Here is a 16,716-nt window from a genome sequence, read left to right as displayed (position 1 = left end):
CTGGTCCCCATCGCCCTGCGTGCCTCGTCTGAGAAAAGGGACCTGAGGACGGCACCCAGAGCCTCAAGCACGGAGCTCTCCCAGCCCGGAGGGCATCTCAGGTGGCCCCCTCCAGGGCGGTGTGAGCTCGGCCGGGCGGGAGCCCGTCTAGGAGATGAGGTGGGAGTGTGGTGAGGGGGCAGAGGAGGCCTCCATGCGCGTCTGGCTCTTGCAGGAGGTGGGCACTGCCAGGGCATGAAGCAGGTTGTGGCTGTCCTGCTGATGTTCCTGAGCGAGGAGGACACCTTCTGGGCGCTGGTCCAGCTGATGACTGACAAGAAGCACGCCGCACATGGTAGGTGCCTGATGTGGACCGCTGGGCGTGCCTCAGGGCCAGGGGTCTCCCCGCAGAGTTCCCCTGGCAGCAGGACCGGCGGAGACCCCAGCCCAGTCCATCTCCCCATCAGCGAAGGGCCCTGGCTCCCCACACTGCCCTCTGGGTCCTGGAGCCACGGCCCTCAGTCCCGGCTACCTCTAGACAACTCTCCCTTCCCTGCTGGTCCTTCTGCCTCATGCCTGCCACCCCCCAGCGCTCTCCGAGCCCATGGCCAGGCAAAGCCCCGCAGCACCCCCTCCTGTGCCCCCAGCCTGGCTGCCAAGCCCAGGAGACGGCCAGGCACAGCCCAGTCACCCACCCCGTGGGCCGCACGCCCTGCCCCTTACTACCGTGACCCCCATCCCACACTGTGGCCGCTCTGGGGAGGGTGAGTGCCAGGACCGGATGGCCGCCCGGCCCTCAGCCCAGGGCGCCAGCTGAGCTGGGCCTCCGGGAGCGGGGCCTTTGCCCCGGCCGCCCCGGCCTCACAGGCTGTCCTGCCGGGAAGGGCATGTCCAGCCAGGGCTCGGGAGGGCCCCGCACGCTGGGGTCACTGCCGGGGACACCTGCAGTACTCGACCCACCCTGGGCACGGCTCTGACTTGTGGGCGTCCGGGGGCTCCTCAGGCTTCTTCATCCCGGGGTTCCCAAAACTGCTGAGATTCCAGGCCCATCACGAGCACGTTCTAGGCAGCGCCCTCCCCCAGCGGAAGCGACACCTGGTGAGTGGAAGTGTCGTCCCCCACCACAGAGGCGCTGTCCCACGGCCACTTCGGGGGCCTGGCCCCCCTGAAGGCTTCATTCTCCTTCTCCTGGGGGGCCAGGGGCGAGCTCGGGCCGAGCAGGCCCATGGGCAGCACGTCCCCCCGGCCCCTGGGGGCAGCTGCACAGGGCCCTGAAACAGGGAGGATGCCAGCCGAGCAGGAGTATCTTCGTCCAGGAGCCACAACCCCACCGGGATGAGCCCACCCAGAGGAGGAGCCGTAGGGCTTTGTCTGATGCAGCCTGGGAGGTTTGTAGGGACCAGAGGCAGATGCGGGGTGGGGGGGTTCTTAGCCTGTGCTGGGACCCCCACTGCGCCCTGCTCAAGCTGCCCCTCCTGTGCCTACTGTCCCCACGGACCCCCTTTTTGCTCACCCTGAAGCTCTGGGACGCCTACATCCTAGAGGGCGAGCGTGTGCTCACGGCCATGGCGTACACGGTCCTCAAGGTGCACAAAAGTAGGTGGGCCTGAGCGTGGAGCACGCAGGCTGCGGCGGAGGGAGGCCCAGCCGGCACGCAAGCTGGGCAGCGTGCCCTCTGGAGAGCGCCCTTTGCTATGGCCCTGCCCATGGCTCTCCCAGGCACAGCTGGACCCCCAGGTGTGGCACACAGCGGAACACAGCCGCAGCCCATGGGAGGCGCCCCAGGGTGCGGGGGGCTGAGCCTTCCCAGTGGGGCCCCCGCTGTCCTGACAGCATCTGCAGCCCTAGAACGCTTCCTGAAGCTGCCCCTGGAAGGCCTGCAGGAGTTCCTGCAGGACACGCTGTCCCGGGCCTGGGCCCTGGAGGATGACACAGTGCCCAGGCAGCTGCAGGCCTCAGTGGCTGAGCTATACAGGACACGGTGTGACCTGCTCCCCCGCAGGTGGGCTCAGCTGCGGTCTCCTCCCGAGTCACCCCCTGGGGCGGTGAGCAGTGGGGTGAGCCCCGGGCCTTCCTCCTCACCCCCATCCATCTGCTCTTCTGCTCTAACACTCGGCCGGCCAGGCCAGGGCTGGGCATCAGGCAGCCACCACACCAGAGGCAGCCATCTGACCTCGGGCAGATGCCAGAGGTCAACGGCCTGGACGGCTGCTCTCAGTGTTGGGCTGGGGCGGCCACGCAGGGCCCCACGGGCCCACCCTGCGCAGGCTGAACGGCCTGGTGGAGAAGCTGACCCAGTCTGTTCATTTCCAGCGAAACCTGAGGAGTTCCCCACGAGGCCCCTGGGCCTCTCCCTACCCCTCCCCGCATCACGATGCTCCCCGGAGAGGACGGACTGGCCCTCCCTGGCCCACCTGCCCAGCACAAGTAGCCCGGACCCTCACCCGGCCCGGCCGTCCAGAAGGCCAAGGAGAAGCAGCAGCATGAGGGGACCATGGGCACAAGCCTCCCTCTGGGGGCCTCGGAGCCTCCACGTCTGGCCTGCCCGCCCGCAGCCCAGGACAGCCCTCAGGATCGGCTGCGGCCACGGCGATGGAATTCCCTCCCAAACCTCCCAATGAACCATGAGGCCACAGGCAAGTGGCCCCCGGACATCAGCTTTGAGCCGGAAGGCTGGGTCCCTTCCCCTGCAGCACCTGGCTGGGCCACCCCCAGGGCCGCCCAACAGGCCTGGCCCTGCAACCCCACTGAGGCCCCTGCCACCGGCTCTGCCCAGCCTGTTGAAGACAGCGCCGCCGGGCCCAGGACGCTCCTCCTGCCCTGTGGCACCTGCAGCCAGCGCCCCTTCCAGGGCAGTGACCAGCACGGCCACGACGGAGTCAGGGCAGCGCCCCAAGAGCTGCCCCAAGGCCCCGCACGTCCCCACGACCCCCTGACCTCTACATCCACAGGGAAGCTGGACGCTCAGGGGCCTCCAGAAGACAAGGTGACTGTGAGCACAGTGACCCCGAGGCCCCGGGAAGCCAGCGACGCGCCCTGGTGCTTCATGCTGGCCTTCCTGGAGGACGGTGCGCCCCTCGCACAGCACAAGTCCCTGACCCGGAAGGGCCTGGCCTGGCCTGAATTTGGGCCCCGGGAGGGCGGGGCGCCGTGAGCCTCCCCCAAGCCAGGATGATGACTAAAGGGGCTGCCCTGGCCAGTCCAGAATTCTGGCCCAAGGCAAGGCGAGCCTTCTCGGAGCTGTATATGGCCAGCTGGGGCCTGGACGTGCCCCACAAGGCCACTGCGGTGACCTGAGGTGGCTCTGGGAGCAACAGGCCGCCTCCACCGAGGGGGTGGCAGGGGCAGGTGGGCCGACCGCACCCCCGTACACATAAGGAGGCAGGGCTGGCCAGATGCCGGAGCCCACGCAGCCACCTGGGCCCCGCGAGGCAGAGCAGAGGGCGCTGCTGGGCAGGCTGGACCCAACAGGCTGCATCCCTTCCTCTGCCAAAGTCAGTTACTGCCTTTCAGGGTCCCCAAAGCTCAGGAAATACAACCCCATCCGGAGGCCAAATGAGCTCCTCGCCTCCCAGCCATTCCTTACGAAGGCCTCCCTCCCAGGGGAAGGGACAGCCTTTGGTCTCAATTTCCCCCCTTTCTGGTTAAAGGTTAATAAAGTTTCATGTGTTAAGTGCTAGACTGGCGGGTTCTTGCAGCACACAGAGGTCTCCGCAGGACGCCCCCGGGGCCCCCAGAGGCAGAGGGGCCGCCGGCTGGACGAAGCTGAGGTTCCCGCATGCCTCCTGGGGGGCCACACACACCGCAGCCTCCCAGCCTCAGCCAAACACAGGGGTCAAGACCATCAGATAATTTACTGCGATTCAGCCTATGCCCAGCGGGCCAGGATGGGGCTGGAGGAGAGTGACAGCTGGGGGCCAGTGGCGTCAGTTCACGACAGTCTGTGCAAAGCGTCCCGGAAAGCCCGTGGTCACTGTGTCCACCAACCTGGGCTGGCTGGGCTCCAGTGGCCCTTCCTTCCTTCCCTGCCTCCTTCCCCCGAGTCCGCCTCCTCCCGCTTCACATCCCACATCCGGCACCTCCACGTCCCGCCTCGGTCAGGAGAGCAGGCACCTGCAGCTCAGGCAGCCCAGGCTACCCTCATCTGGCAGGCTCAGCTTGCATGCCTTGTGTTGCTGGATCTTGCACACCAGCATGTAGAAGGCATCCGCCACGCCCTAGAGACAGGGAGCCAGCTCGGGGGGACCACTGCCCCGGCCTCGAGCAGAACCCCAGTCCCTTCCCCACCCCGCCCTGCAAATGGGGATCTGGGCCCTGCTCGTCTCGGGCCCCAGGGCCACTCCGTTGGGAGACCTGTCCTCAGCAGCTCCCCCACGGCCCACTGACACCTGCGAGGTGCTCTGGGGGCACAGAGGCTGCAGCTCCAGGGTCACTGCTCCAGCCTGGCTCAGGGCAGCTCTCTCCTGGGACCTCCCCCTCCCCCAGGAGCTGTGTCGGCCCAGACCCAGGCCCTGGCCTCCCTCGCTGCTCTGCCATCTGGGAAGACTTACAGCACGAGGGGCTGCTAGGTCACGGAGGTCCCAGAGAGTCCCAGATAGTCCCGGAGCTGGAGCCAGAGCGTCTGCCCTGCATCGAGGGAGAGGGGGCAGTGAGCTCTCTGCTCACTCAGCACGGCCAGACCAGGCAGGGCACCCCCGCTGAGCCCCCTGGGCCAGCCTGCCCTCTGGGCCCAGATATCCAGGTATAGGGGTGGCAGGCAGAATGGTGGCCCAGCCGCTCACCTGTGGCACCTCCAGCCCAGAGGTGGGAGGGGGGTACTGCCTGCAGCTGCACTTATGACTGTGTGAGAGAAGCAGGGAGCCGGCCCCCCAGAGACAGGGCTGACAGCTGAGAGCATCTCCCAAGCACTCACCTGAATTAGAAGCAGCTGGGTAGGCAAAAAGGCTGAACTGGAGGTTCCGCAGGCTGAGGTTACTAGCACCCCCATGAGAAAAGGGGGTGCCACAGTGGCAGGCACAGGCCAGTGGCAGCCGACAACCGGGTCCAGGGCCCCCCGCCACCGGGCATGCTGGTGCACTTGACAAGTATTCACTGAGCACCTATTGCATGCCAGATGCTGCTGCAGGCACAGGGTGACAGGCAGACAGAAAGAACCCCTGCCCTGGCAGGCTCGGGCTATGCTTCAAGGAAAAAATCCACATAAAGGGAAAATAAAGAGAAACCCACGGGGCCCCAATACCAGAAGAACTTTGGAGAACATAAGGCAGGTGAGGAGGTGGGCAGGTGGGGGACCAAGGCTCCAGGAAGCAGAAGCTGATCATGGGAAAAGACCCAAAGGATGTGTGGGAACAAGGGGACAGGCGAGAAAGGAAAAGGGCCTGGGTGGGGTCAAGGACCCTAGCAGGGGTGTCCCCAATTTGTGATGCTTAAAGAAGGGGTTCCATTGCGGGGACAGTGGGCAGTGACTTCCTAAACCCCAGTGTCACCTAGTGTGTGTGATGGCCCCCAGGGGGCCCGAGCTCTTCGGAGGGGTCCTTGGAGGGTGGGAGACGCCGCCTAGCGCCATGGTCACGGGCGGGTCTCCGCTCCGGGGCACACAGCCTACTTGTGGGGCCCCGGAAGACAGGGCCCGGGACACGGAGCCGGAGGGGCTGACCTGGGCGAGGTAGAGCGGACCAGCCGCTGCCCACAGCCCCCGCCGCCGCGCCCCGCCTGCCGCTCCTGAGGACAAACTAGAGGCCAACTCCTGGACTGGCCTGGAAAGCTGAAGGGATTAAAGCTAATTAAGAATAAATCTTAACAACTGGAAAATGTTCCTTTACAACCAAGTGCCTTTTGGCTCTGAGAGACAAGCACAAGCACGCCCAGGCTCCAGGCTCTGTGGTCCTCCGTTTACTGAGCACTTCCAGCGGCGGCCCTGCGGGGCTGCAGCTGAGGTTGGGGAGCTGTGGTCCCTTCCAGGGCCGGCAGGCAGGGTGTGGATTCGGATCCGCGGTCCTCCCCACTCAGCCCCACTGCGCACCGCGAGGGCCTACTAGGTACCAGGTGCTTTCTGGTGCTTTCTGATTTTGCTAACAGCCCCGAGCAGATTGTGCTCCTATTTACAGAGAAAGAATCTGAGGTGTGGAGAAGGCACTTCACCTATTTCAGGTCAGTCCCAGAGCTACTGAGTGTGAAAGCTGAGATTCAAATGCTTCTTTATCATCAACTGTAGTCACCATGCTGTACATTACATTCCCCTAACTGCTTTTATAACAGGAAGTTTGTACCTTTTGGCCCACTTCACCCATTTTTACCCAACCTCCAACGCCTGGCCCCTGGCCACTAATCTGTTCTCTATACCTATGAGCTAGACTTTTTTCCTTTATTTTTTAAGATTCCACATATAAGTGAGATTGTATGCTATTTGTCTTTCTCTGACTTATTTCCTTAGCATAATACCCCCAAGGTCCACCCATGTTGTCGCAAATGGCAAGATTTCCTATTTTTTAAATGGCTGAATTATATTCCATTATATATATGTGTATATATATATATATGTATGTATATATATATATGTATGTGTGTATATATATATATGTACGTGTGTGTATGTATATATGGCACATCTTCTTTATCCATTCTTCTATCGATGAGCACTTAGTTTGCTTCCATATCTTGGCTCTTGTAAATAATGCTGCAATGAACATAGGGGTACATGTATCTTTTCAAATTAGTGTTTTCCTTTTCTTCATGTAAATACCCAGAAGTGAACTGGTAGTAGTAATCCACCCAGTAGTTTTAACTAGACCTTTTTGCAAAATTTTCAGTCTTTCAGACTTTGCTCCCTCACTTCCAACTTCCCTGAGATGGCCACTGTCTAGATAAAAGGGACTTACTATGCCCTCCTGGCAGCAGCAAGGAGGGGTCCCCAGACCACCATGGCATCCTCTGAATCCAGTGATCCTTGCTGCTGAGTGGCTGGATTGCCTGACCCCAAAGGCGCAACTGTAACCATCACAGACCAGTTCAAACTGGCCCTATCATATCAATAACAGAACGTCAAAGTTATCTTGCAGGGGCACTGAGTCTGAACTGTGAGTCATGTAACTGGAACATGTGCAGAAGAGGATATTTTGACCTGAAATAACACCCGGCACCGAAGTTTTTCCCCACCGTGGAATCAAAGGACTGGGACACGGCCAAAACTTGAAAGCCAGAACTTCTTCACAAGAAGGGTCCATTGTTCAGAAAGACCTGGTGTTAAAGCCCTTTTTCAGACCTTACCATAAATGGTCTTGTTTAAAGTCGTTCCGATCAAAATCTGTCCTGCCAGTGCTTCCTCATACCTACCCATCCTTCCCTAACTCGTAAAAGTCTGACCAAACCCCAGATCAGGGAGATGGATTTGCTCCTGCCTCCTGTCTCCTTGCTGGTGGACCTCACCATAAAGCTCTTTCTCTTCTCAAAAGCCAGTGCCATGGTATTGGCTTCTATGTGCATCAGGCAGCAAGTCCTTGCTTCCTAACACAACTGGCCATGTCTGGCTGTTTGGAGGTGATGTGAGAACACCCATCTCTAGGCCTGTGGTCCCAACTGTTTGTCCCCAGTCTAGATGGCCCCACAGATGGTAACCTCGATGTTCTTACTCCGGGCCTCCACCAGGTCCCATCACAGATGGCACCTCCATATCTCCTCCTTGGGGCAAAAAGGAATTCCTGCATCACTTGCTCATGACTCCAAGTCCATAGGAAACCAGAAGGGCTACTACAGGCCTGTTCATTTCCACCACTGCTGCTGGGACACCATCTGCACGTTCCATGTTAGTAGTGGCCAGCTGCAAGGTTGCTTTTAAACGTTGCAGTGTCCCATAGCATAACTGAGAAGGTTTATTAGTAGAACTAGTATCTTGGGCTCCCACATATCTGTCTGGATAGTTCTGTAATCCTTGATGTCTGACCTCCTTGGTTTCCCTTCTCCCCTAAGCCTTATAGAGGGAACAGAGGGACCTCAGACTTTCTTCCTCTTTATCAATACTTCTAGTCCTTTTTCACAACAAACATAAATGTTCAGAATATTTGTTCAGTACACTGGAGTAAACTGGAGGAGACTTGGGGACATCTATATGTGGTCTGCTGAAAAAAAATCATTACATTGTAATTATGATAAATAAAAAGATAAGAATCAAGAAAGTTATTAAATTTTGAATTTGTATAAAATACACAAATATTTTCCAGTCTTTTAAGAGAAACCTGAACGTGACTCTAAATGCATAAATTTTATGTCAGCTTGTATCCCTAAAATAGGCACAAGTAATTTCTGAGCAAGTTTTTCATGATGAGCTCTTCAAATTCAGAAAGTTGACATTGATGAGAAAGTTTAGTCTCACAAAGGTGTGATAAATTTAAAACCATTTTTTGCATCAAATATTTTGCAACCACTCAAAATTTGGGGATTGTATAAAAGTTCAAAAACTTACAATAGTAGAAATAATGACATTTAAAGAATCTACTAGCTGTTTCTTTCCTTTCATGGATAAATGTAATACTGAAATCTTGGGTGATTATGGAAAAGCACCTCAAGAGCAATCAAACTTTTTCCCACGTCAAGTATTTAAACTAATGGTAAAGTTAATTTGCAGAAGGCACATGCATTGTTAGAGCAGTCACTCCACCTACAGCTTGGGCACCATAAAAGGGTGCATCTGCTGTACCTGGGCAAAAATATGTCATATATGGAAAAGCAGCCATAACTGGGTCTACCAGGAGCCTGCACCAGGCCTCCCAACCTCTGAACTCTGACCACAGGCCCTCAGGTGATACCCATGCTCCCCAGCACCTAGAAGATGAGGTCCCCCACACCCCTCCAATCCCCTGCAGCATCAGAGGCCATGTGTCCACAATGGGCAGCAACACATCTGCTCGATCTACTGGCTGATGAAGTCCACGCTCAAGTGCAGGGCATCTCCTAAGCCAAGCATAGGGAGAGTGCCTGATTCCATTTTGCTCAAGCCACAGACAAAATTGTTCATGTCTAGAAGCCACGAGCCAGGAGCCACAGCTACTAGCCAAGGGAAATGGCTACCTCAGATCATGCCAAGCTTTCCTGAAAACTAAGAGTCAGGAGATACCTCTAACCCCCTGGCAGTACACAGGTTGGGAAGCCCAGTTCTGCCTTATTCTTTTTTCTTAATTAATTAATTTATTTATTTTTGGCTGTGTTGGGTCTTCGTTTCTGTGCGAGGGCTTTCTCTAGTTGCGGCGAGTGGGGGCCACTCTTCATCGCGGTGCGCGGGCCTCTCACTATCGCGGCCTCTCTTGTTGCGGAGCACAGGCTCCAGACGCGCAGGCTCAGTAGTTGTGGCTCACGGGCCAAGTTACTCCGTGGCATGTGGGATCTTCCCAGACCAGGGCTCGAACCCATGTCCCCTGCATTAGCAGGCAGATTCTCAACCACTGTGCCACCAGGGAAGCCCTCTGCCTTATTCTTGATTCCTACTTGGACATCAAGGCTCCAGGCCTAGATAACAAAAGGGACAGGGGAACCCTTTAAACACTTTAGCAGAATCCTATCATCTGAAGCCTCTGCGTTCTTTTCTCAGCCTGATAAAGGAATTCAGAAATCAGTCCTACTTTTAAGAAAAAACTTGGCTTCCAAGCTTATTGTCTTGCTGCTAAATCCTATTTTGAATTTCATAGGCTAAATATTAACACTTGCCTTTCATCTGCATTTCAACTTTAAGAATTCTAGTGTCTTTGCTCCCAGGGAAGTTGTATGCTTTGGCTGACGATGGAGAAAATCAAGTACATAGAAATAAAAAAGAGAAAAGCTCATTACTATTTTTCGGTACACTGACCCTAATACAAGGACATTCGATGCCTCCTAATAAGTAGCCTCAACCTAACTCTCCAGCTTCACCTCTCCCTATTCTGCTCCACGCAGGAATGTCGCAATCTAGACAACACAGAATTTCTTGAACAGATACCATGCATTCCCCTTTGCTCATGCTATTCATTCTGCTTGGAAAGTCTTCCCTTCCTGTCTCCAGCATTTAAAAAATCTATCCTTTTCCTTCAAGATCCATCTTTTGCTGAGTCTCTCACCACATTTGCTCATTGATAAACTTGATGCATCTTTCTCCTCTGAACCCCTACAGCATTCTGCAATCTTTTCTGCACCTCTCCTACTTTACCTTGTGCCAGAGTGAGTTGTACAGGTTTCTGCCCCTCATGCCAACCTATGAGCTCCCTGAGAATAGTGATGATGTCCTGTTACTTTTGTGTCTACTCAGCACTCACAGACTCAGGTTTGAAATGATTAGGGTAGCAGTATTGAATAGAAGTAGGTTTAGCTACGTATAAAGAAAAAATAATAGTAGCTTAAACACAATGGGTGTATTCTCTCACCTAAGAGCTTCCAGGTATAGGACTGTTTGTCTGGGGTTAGGCAATCTAGGGCTGGGATCAGGCTCCTCTTAGTTTCCTGCTCTGCCATCCTCAGAATGTGACTTACATGCTCAAGGACACCTTGTGGTCCCTTCAGGTGTCATACATGAATTATAGGCAGCCAAAGGGAGAAAACAGAAAAAAGAACACAAAGGGCACACTGATGTCTCAAAAAATAAAATCTTTTTAAAAATAAGGAAAACAAGCCTCCCCACCACTACGACACACACACACACACACACACACACACACACACAATACCTGAAAGAAAGAGAAGTCACAATTTGTACCCAGTTTTTCAGGGGGTGAAGAGACACAGAGGGACTGCCACAGGCAACCCAGGGGAACAAAGTGTTCAAATCCTTTGGTACTTCTACGTCAGGATAGGAAACACATAGAAGACCATTTGCAGCACAGTTTTCCACACACAGAGGAGGCTCCCTCGGCTGCCTGAGCAGTCAGAAGGGAGGCAAGAGAGTCAGAGACTAGTGACCATCCCCAATAAGTGCCTCTGCCCTCTCTCAGCTGAAAGAACCCACCATAATTTGAGGGATGTGACAATAGATAAAATCTGAACCTTGCTTCCTAAATGAAGTCCTAGAAATTACCAACATGCTGAAGTGGTGGAGCAGAAATAGTGACCAGACAGAGAGCACTTCAGACAACCCCACTGAGTTCTCATGGCCCAGTGTGGCTTGGAAGAGCATCAAAAATTCTCCTTCTACCAGACTCTAGGGAGGTTCAGTGTAGCAGAGAAAGCCCAAGGACCTGAAGAAGCTTGGAACTGAGTCAGATTGAGGGAACACAGAATAGAATGAAAAGAAATGAGAACAGTTTAAGGGACCTATGGAACAACATCAAGCATACCAACATTCACATTATAGGGATCCCAGAAGGAGGAGAGAGACAAAAAGTTTTGAAAATGTATTTGATGAAAGTATGGCTAAAAAATTCCCAAACCTGAAGAAGCAAACAGATATCCAGGTATAGAAAGCACAGAGGGTCTCAAACAAGATGAACCCAGAAAGACCCACGTCAAGATATATTATAATTAAAATGGCAAAATATAAAGATAAGAAGAGATTTCTAAAAGCAGCAAGAGTTTAAAAAAAAGGACTCATATACAAGGGAACCCCCATAAGGCTATCAGCTGATTTTTCTACAAAAACTTTGCAGGGCAGAAAGGAGTAGCATGATATGTTTACAGTGCTGAAAGGGAAAAGCCTGAAACCTAAGACACTCTACCCAGCAAGATTATCATTTAGAATTAAAGGAGAGATACAGAATTGCTCAAGCAAGCAAAATCTAAAAGAGTTCCTCAAAACTAAACTGACCCTAAAAGAAATGTTGAAAGGCCTTCTCTAAGTGGAAAAGAAAAGGCTGTAACAAGAAGTAAGAACCTATAGGAAAGGAAAAATCCTACTAGTAAAGGCAAATATATAGTAAAGGCTGTGGATCAACCACTTAAATCAGTGAGTATGAAGATTAAAAGACAAAAAAGTATAAAATCAACTGTAACTACAATAAATAGTAAAAGGATAAATATGAAGATGTAAAATATGATATCAAAAACACAAAATGTCAGGGAGGGGAATAAATCATGTAGATCTTTTAGAATATGTTTGAACTTAAGTGACTATCAGTTTTTTAAAAAGTAGACATAATTATAGGTCAATATATATGAACCCCAAGGTAACCACTAATCAAAAACCTACAACAGATATACAAAAACTAGAGAGAAAGTAACACAAGCACATCACTAAAGAAAATTATCAAACCACAAGGGAAGAAACTAAAAGATGAAGGAAAGAACAGAGAAGAACTACAAAAACAACCAGAAAACAAGTAGTAAAATGGCAATAAGTACATACCTAGCAATAATTACTTTAAATGCCAATGGACTAAATGTTCCAATCAAAAGATATGGGGTGATTGACTGGATTTAAAAAAAAAAAAGACCCATCTATATGCTGCTTACAAGAGACTAACTTCAAAGCTAAGGACACAAAAAGACTGAAAGTGAGGAGGTAGAAAAAGATATTTCATGCAAATGGAAATGACAAGAAAGCATGTAGTGACACTCATATCAGGCAAAGTAGACTTTAAAACAAAGTCTATAACAAACAATAGAGAAGGACATTTTATAATGATAAAGGGATCAATACAACAAGAGGATATAACATACATTAACATATATACAGCCAATATAGGAGCACCTAAATATATAAAGCAAGTATTTACAGACATAAAGGGAGAAATTGACAATAACATAATAATAGTAGGAGATTTTAACACCCTACTTACATCATTGGACCAATCACCCGGTAGAAAATCAATAAGGAAACAGTGGTCTTAAATGATATAATAGACCAGTTGGACTTAATTGATATTTACAGGACATTCCATCCAACAGAATACACATTCTTTTCAAGTGCACGTGGAATGTTCTCCAGGATAGACCACATGCTAGGCCACAAAACAAGTCTCAACAAATTTAAGAGAATAGAAATTATAGGGGGCTTCCCTGGTGGCTCAGTGGTTAAGAATCCACCTGCCAATGCAGGGGACATGGGTTTGAGTCCTGGTCCAGGAAGATCCCACATGCCATGGAGCAACTAAGCCCATGCACCACAACTACTGAAGCCCACACATCTAGAGCCCGGGCTCCGCAACAAGAGAAGCCACCACAGTGAGAAGCGTGTGCACTGCAACAAAGAGTAGCCCCTGCTCGCTGCAACTAGAGAAAGCCCACATGTAGCAACAAAGACCCAATGCAGCCAAAATTAATTAATTAATTAATTAATTAATTAATAATAAATAAATTTATCTTAAAAAAAGAAATTATATCGAGCATTTTTTCCGACCATATCAGTATGAAACCAGAAATCAATTACAGGAAGAAAAATGGGAAAAACACAACACAAACACGTGGAGAGTAAACAACATGCTACCAAAAGACCCGTGGGTCAAAAATAAATCAAAGACGAAATCAGAAAATACTTTGAAACAGATAAAAATGGAAACACAACTTTCCAAAACCTATGCAGTGCAGCAAAACCAGATTTAAGAGGGAACTTCATAGCGATATAGGCCTACCTGTACACTAGTACACTAGTACACAGCTGGAGGCAATGTAAATTGGTGCAGCTACTATGGCAAATAGTATGGTGGTTCCTCAAAAAACTAAAAATAGAAATACCACATGATCCAGCAGCTCCACTACTGGGCATATATCTGAAGAAAACAAAAAACACTAATTCAAAAAGATACATGCACCCCAATGTTCATAGCAACATTATTTACAACAGCCAAGATATGGAAGTAACCTAAGTGTCCATTAACAGATGAATGGATAAAGAAGAAGTGGTTTTTACACACACACACACACACACACACACACACACACACACAGTGGAATATTACTTAGCCATAAAAAATGAAATTCTGCCATTTGCAAACATGGATGGGCTTACAGGATATTTTGCTTTGCAAAATAAATCAGAGAAAGACAAATACTCTATGTTTTCACTTATAGGAGGAATCTAAAAAATAAATGAATGAAAATAATAAAATAGAAAGAGATTCACAGATATAGAAAATAAACTAGTGGTTACCAGTGGGGATAGGGTAGAAGGAAGGGACAAGATTAGGATAGGGAATTAAGAGATACAAACAACTATGTATGAAATAAGCAACAAGGATATATTGTGTAGCACAGGAAAATATAGTCATTCTGTAATAATTTTAAATGGAATATAATCTATAAAAATATTATATCACTATATTGTATACCTAAAACATATATTATAATAAATTAGTTATACTTCAATCAATCAATCAATCAATAAAAAATGATTTGCAAAAATATTTTAAAATGCTACTCTTCTCACTAAACTGTTTGCTTTGGAAATTTTAGCTATTTTTCATAAATATGTGTTGTTTATATTTAAATGCAATGGGTTTGTTGTTGTTTTAAAAAAATTTCTAACATGGTAAATATCAATTGATATAACCAACATAAACAAAAGCTCTTTGGAAGTTTCAATAATGTTTAAGGTCATGTAGAGAGTTTTTGAAACCAAAGAGTTTGAGAATCAGTGCACTGGAGAATTGAACCTGAAAGACTCCAGATTTGGGGACATCTTGAACAGCAGAAGGCAAAGATAAGGCATGAAACAAGGAAAGGATTAAGAGTCTACGTACTGATCTATAAAACCTTTCTAACCCTTACTCCCATTGAGCACCCAGGAATCTAGGAACAAGGATTACACCACCTCACCCCAGGCAAAAGATAGGAGAATTCTATTCTGGAGAAACTAACCGACTAAGGGGAAAGTCTAGTAAATGACTCCATACTCCCAGGATCATCCTACAGTGAAGTCACCGAACCACAGGCCCTGGCCATGCACACAGCCAAACCATCTTGTTAATGTCTCATTTAAAGATGAATGGACAGCCCAGGATCACCAACCATTTGGGGGAAGCTTCTAATGTGAAAGATAAGACCAAAACAAGCAAACAAGACAAGAGAAAGGCAATGAAGCAAAAGAAAACTTCAAAAGAAAATTATCATTGCCATCCTAAGTAATTGACATTACTTCAGGAAACAAGGAAGGAATACTTAAAGTAACAGAAGACTTGGAAATTAAAAACAAGATAGCCAAAATTTAAAATATCAGTGGAGGTTTGGAAAACCTAGTTGAGGAAATGTCCTAGAAAACAGAGCAAAATATAAAAAGATGGGAACTAGGAGAGAAAAGGCAATTAAAGGACTGGTGAAACCAAGTCCAGTCCATTAACTAGTATTAACTTTTGATTTTAAAGCTTTTCTTTTTTCTCTTCCTTTTCTTCTTACCCCTCTGACTTCTATCTCACGCTTGCGCAGTAATAATTAACCAGTACTGGATGCCTTAAGAATGTAAGCTGTGATAACATCACTGACGCACAAATCTAAGTTGTTTTCCAGGGCAAGATGACCTTTGCAGATTATGTTAACTCAGACCACCAGGTCACGGACCACAGACCAGAGACACATAAACAGCAGACATCCTGCCTCCTTGTAACTATGATTAAGAAATGTCACAAGATGATTAACCACAAGCTCCCGTTTCTTTCCCCTTTAAAAATCCCTAGCTTGAAGACCAAGCTGGAGTGGATCCGAGACTGTCTCCCATTTCTTTGCTTGGTGCCCTGCAATAAAATCCTTACTTTGTTGCAAATTCTGTCAGTTGGGCTTTCTGCGCTGCAGGCACATGAACCCTTTGCTTGGTTTCACTGGTTTAGAATGTGCAGCATCTGACTTAAAGTAGTTTCACTAAAAAAGGAGAAGAAAACTAAAACACAAGAGAGGAATTATTAAAGAAATAATTCAAAAAATTTCCCAGAGCTAAATGACATGAATTTCCATATAGAATGGGCTCACACAAGTATAAGCCTCCAGAGAGGAAAAATGTCATATTCAAAGCATGGAGAATCAAATCTTCGTCATAACTTCACAGGAACACTGGAAGCTCGATGACAAATGACACTTCAAAATATTAAGGAGACTATTATTCAGCCATAAAAAAGAAGGAAATCCTGCCATTTTCAAGAACATGGATGGACTTTGAGGACATTATGCTAAGGGAAATAAGTCAGACAGAGAAAGGCAAATCTCACTTATATGTGGAATCTTTAAAATCAAACAAAAACAAACAAAACTCATGTCCAAAAACCAGCTTTTAAATACCGTTTGATGAAGACCAGCAAGACTGAAATACAAGTATTCTACTTATAAGAATAAATTACAATGAATCAGAACCCCTAATCATTAACAGTTAGCTTTGAGATGGAATCATACATTCAGGAACATCAGCACATATCTATATACATGTATTCTTCACACTAGCCTAAGCCGATCAGGGATTAGCATCTCACCCGATAACTGCAATGAAGCACCAGGAGAGGTTTGCTGATACTTCTAAGACAGAGGCAGTTGCAGCTGTGAGGACATAAATCTTCAGCTACTCCTCTCTGCCCCCAAAGGACTGAGTTTGTCTGAGAATGGAGCCCAAGTGGAAGGGACAAAGCTGGCGGATATAAAGAAATTCTGTCTCATTTTCATTATTTAATCCCCTAAATTAAGCCACTGAGCATTCCACTAGGACCTCTCAGTCAATCATCTATTTACCAGTTTGGAGGAGGCCAGTTGGACTTTCTGTCCCAAATGAAAAATTCCTAAATGATACAAATATAAAAGATATTTGAGGCAGAGGAGGTTTTGCTTTAGCTAATGATGGTCTGCCAAGCTGTAACTCCAGCCCAGCTCCCCACA

The 16,716-nt window shown here is 49.2% G+C and overlaps 1 protein-coding gene across 1 annotated transcript; it reads left to right on the top strand.

Moving 5' to 3' along the window:
- The first annotated feature begins 800 nt into the window (after nt 1–800).
- Nucleotides 801–3,607, top strand: LOC132362436 (uncharacterized). The gene is made up of 2 exons (XM_059916896.1): nt 801–1,981; nt 2,293–3,607. Exon 2 carries the CDS (start codon nt 2,474–2,476, stop codon nt 3,131–3,133), a length of 660 nt encoding a protein of 219 aa, XP_059772879.1. The 5' UTR covers nt 801–1,981; nt 2,293–2,473; the 3' UTR covers nt 3,134–3,607.
- The last annotated feature ends 13,109 nt before the right edge of the window (nt 3,608–16,716 follow it).

Source organism: Balaenoptera ricei, chromosome 3, assembly GCF_028023285.1.
Source record: "Balaenoptera ricei isolate mBalRic1 chromosome 3, mBalRic1.hap2, whole genome shotgun sequence".
Lineage (NCBI taxonomy): Eukaryota > Metazoa > Chordata > Mammalia > Artiodactyla > Balaenopteridae > Balaenoptera > Balaenoptera ricei.
This window is presented reverse-complemented; position numbering and strand designations above follow the sequence as displayed.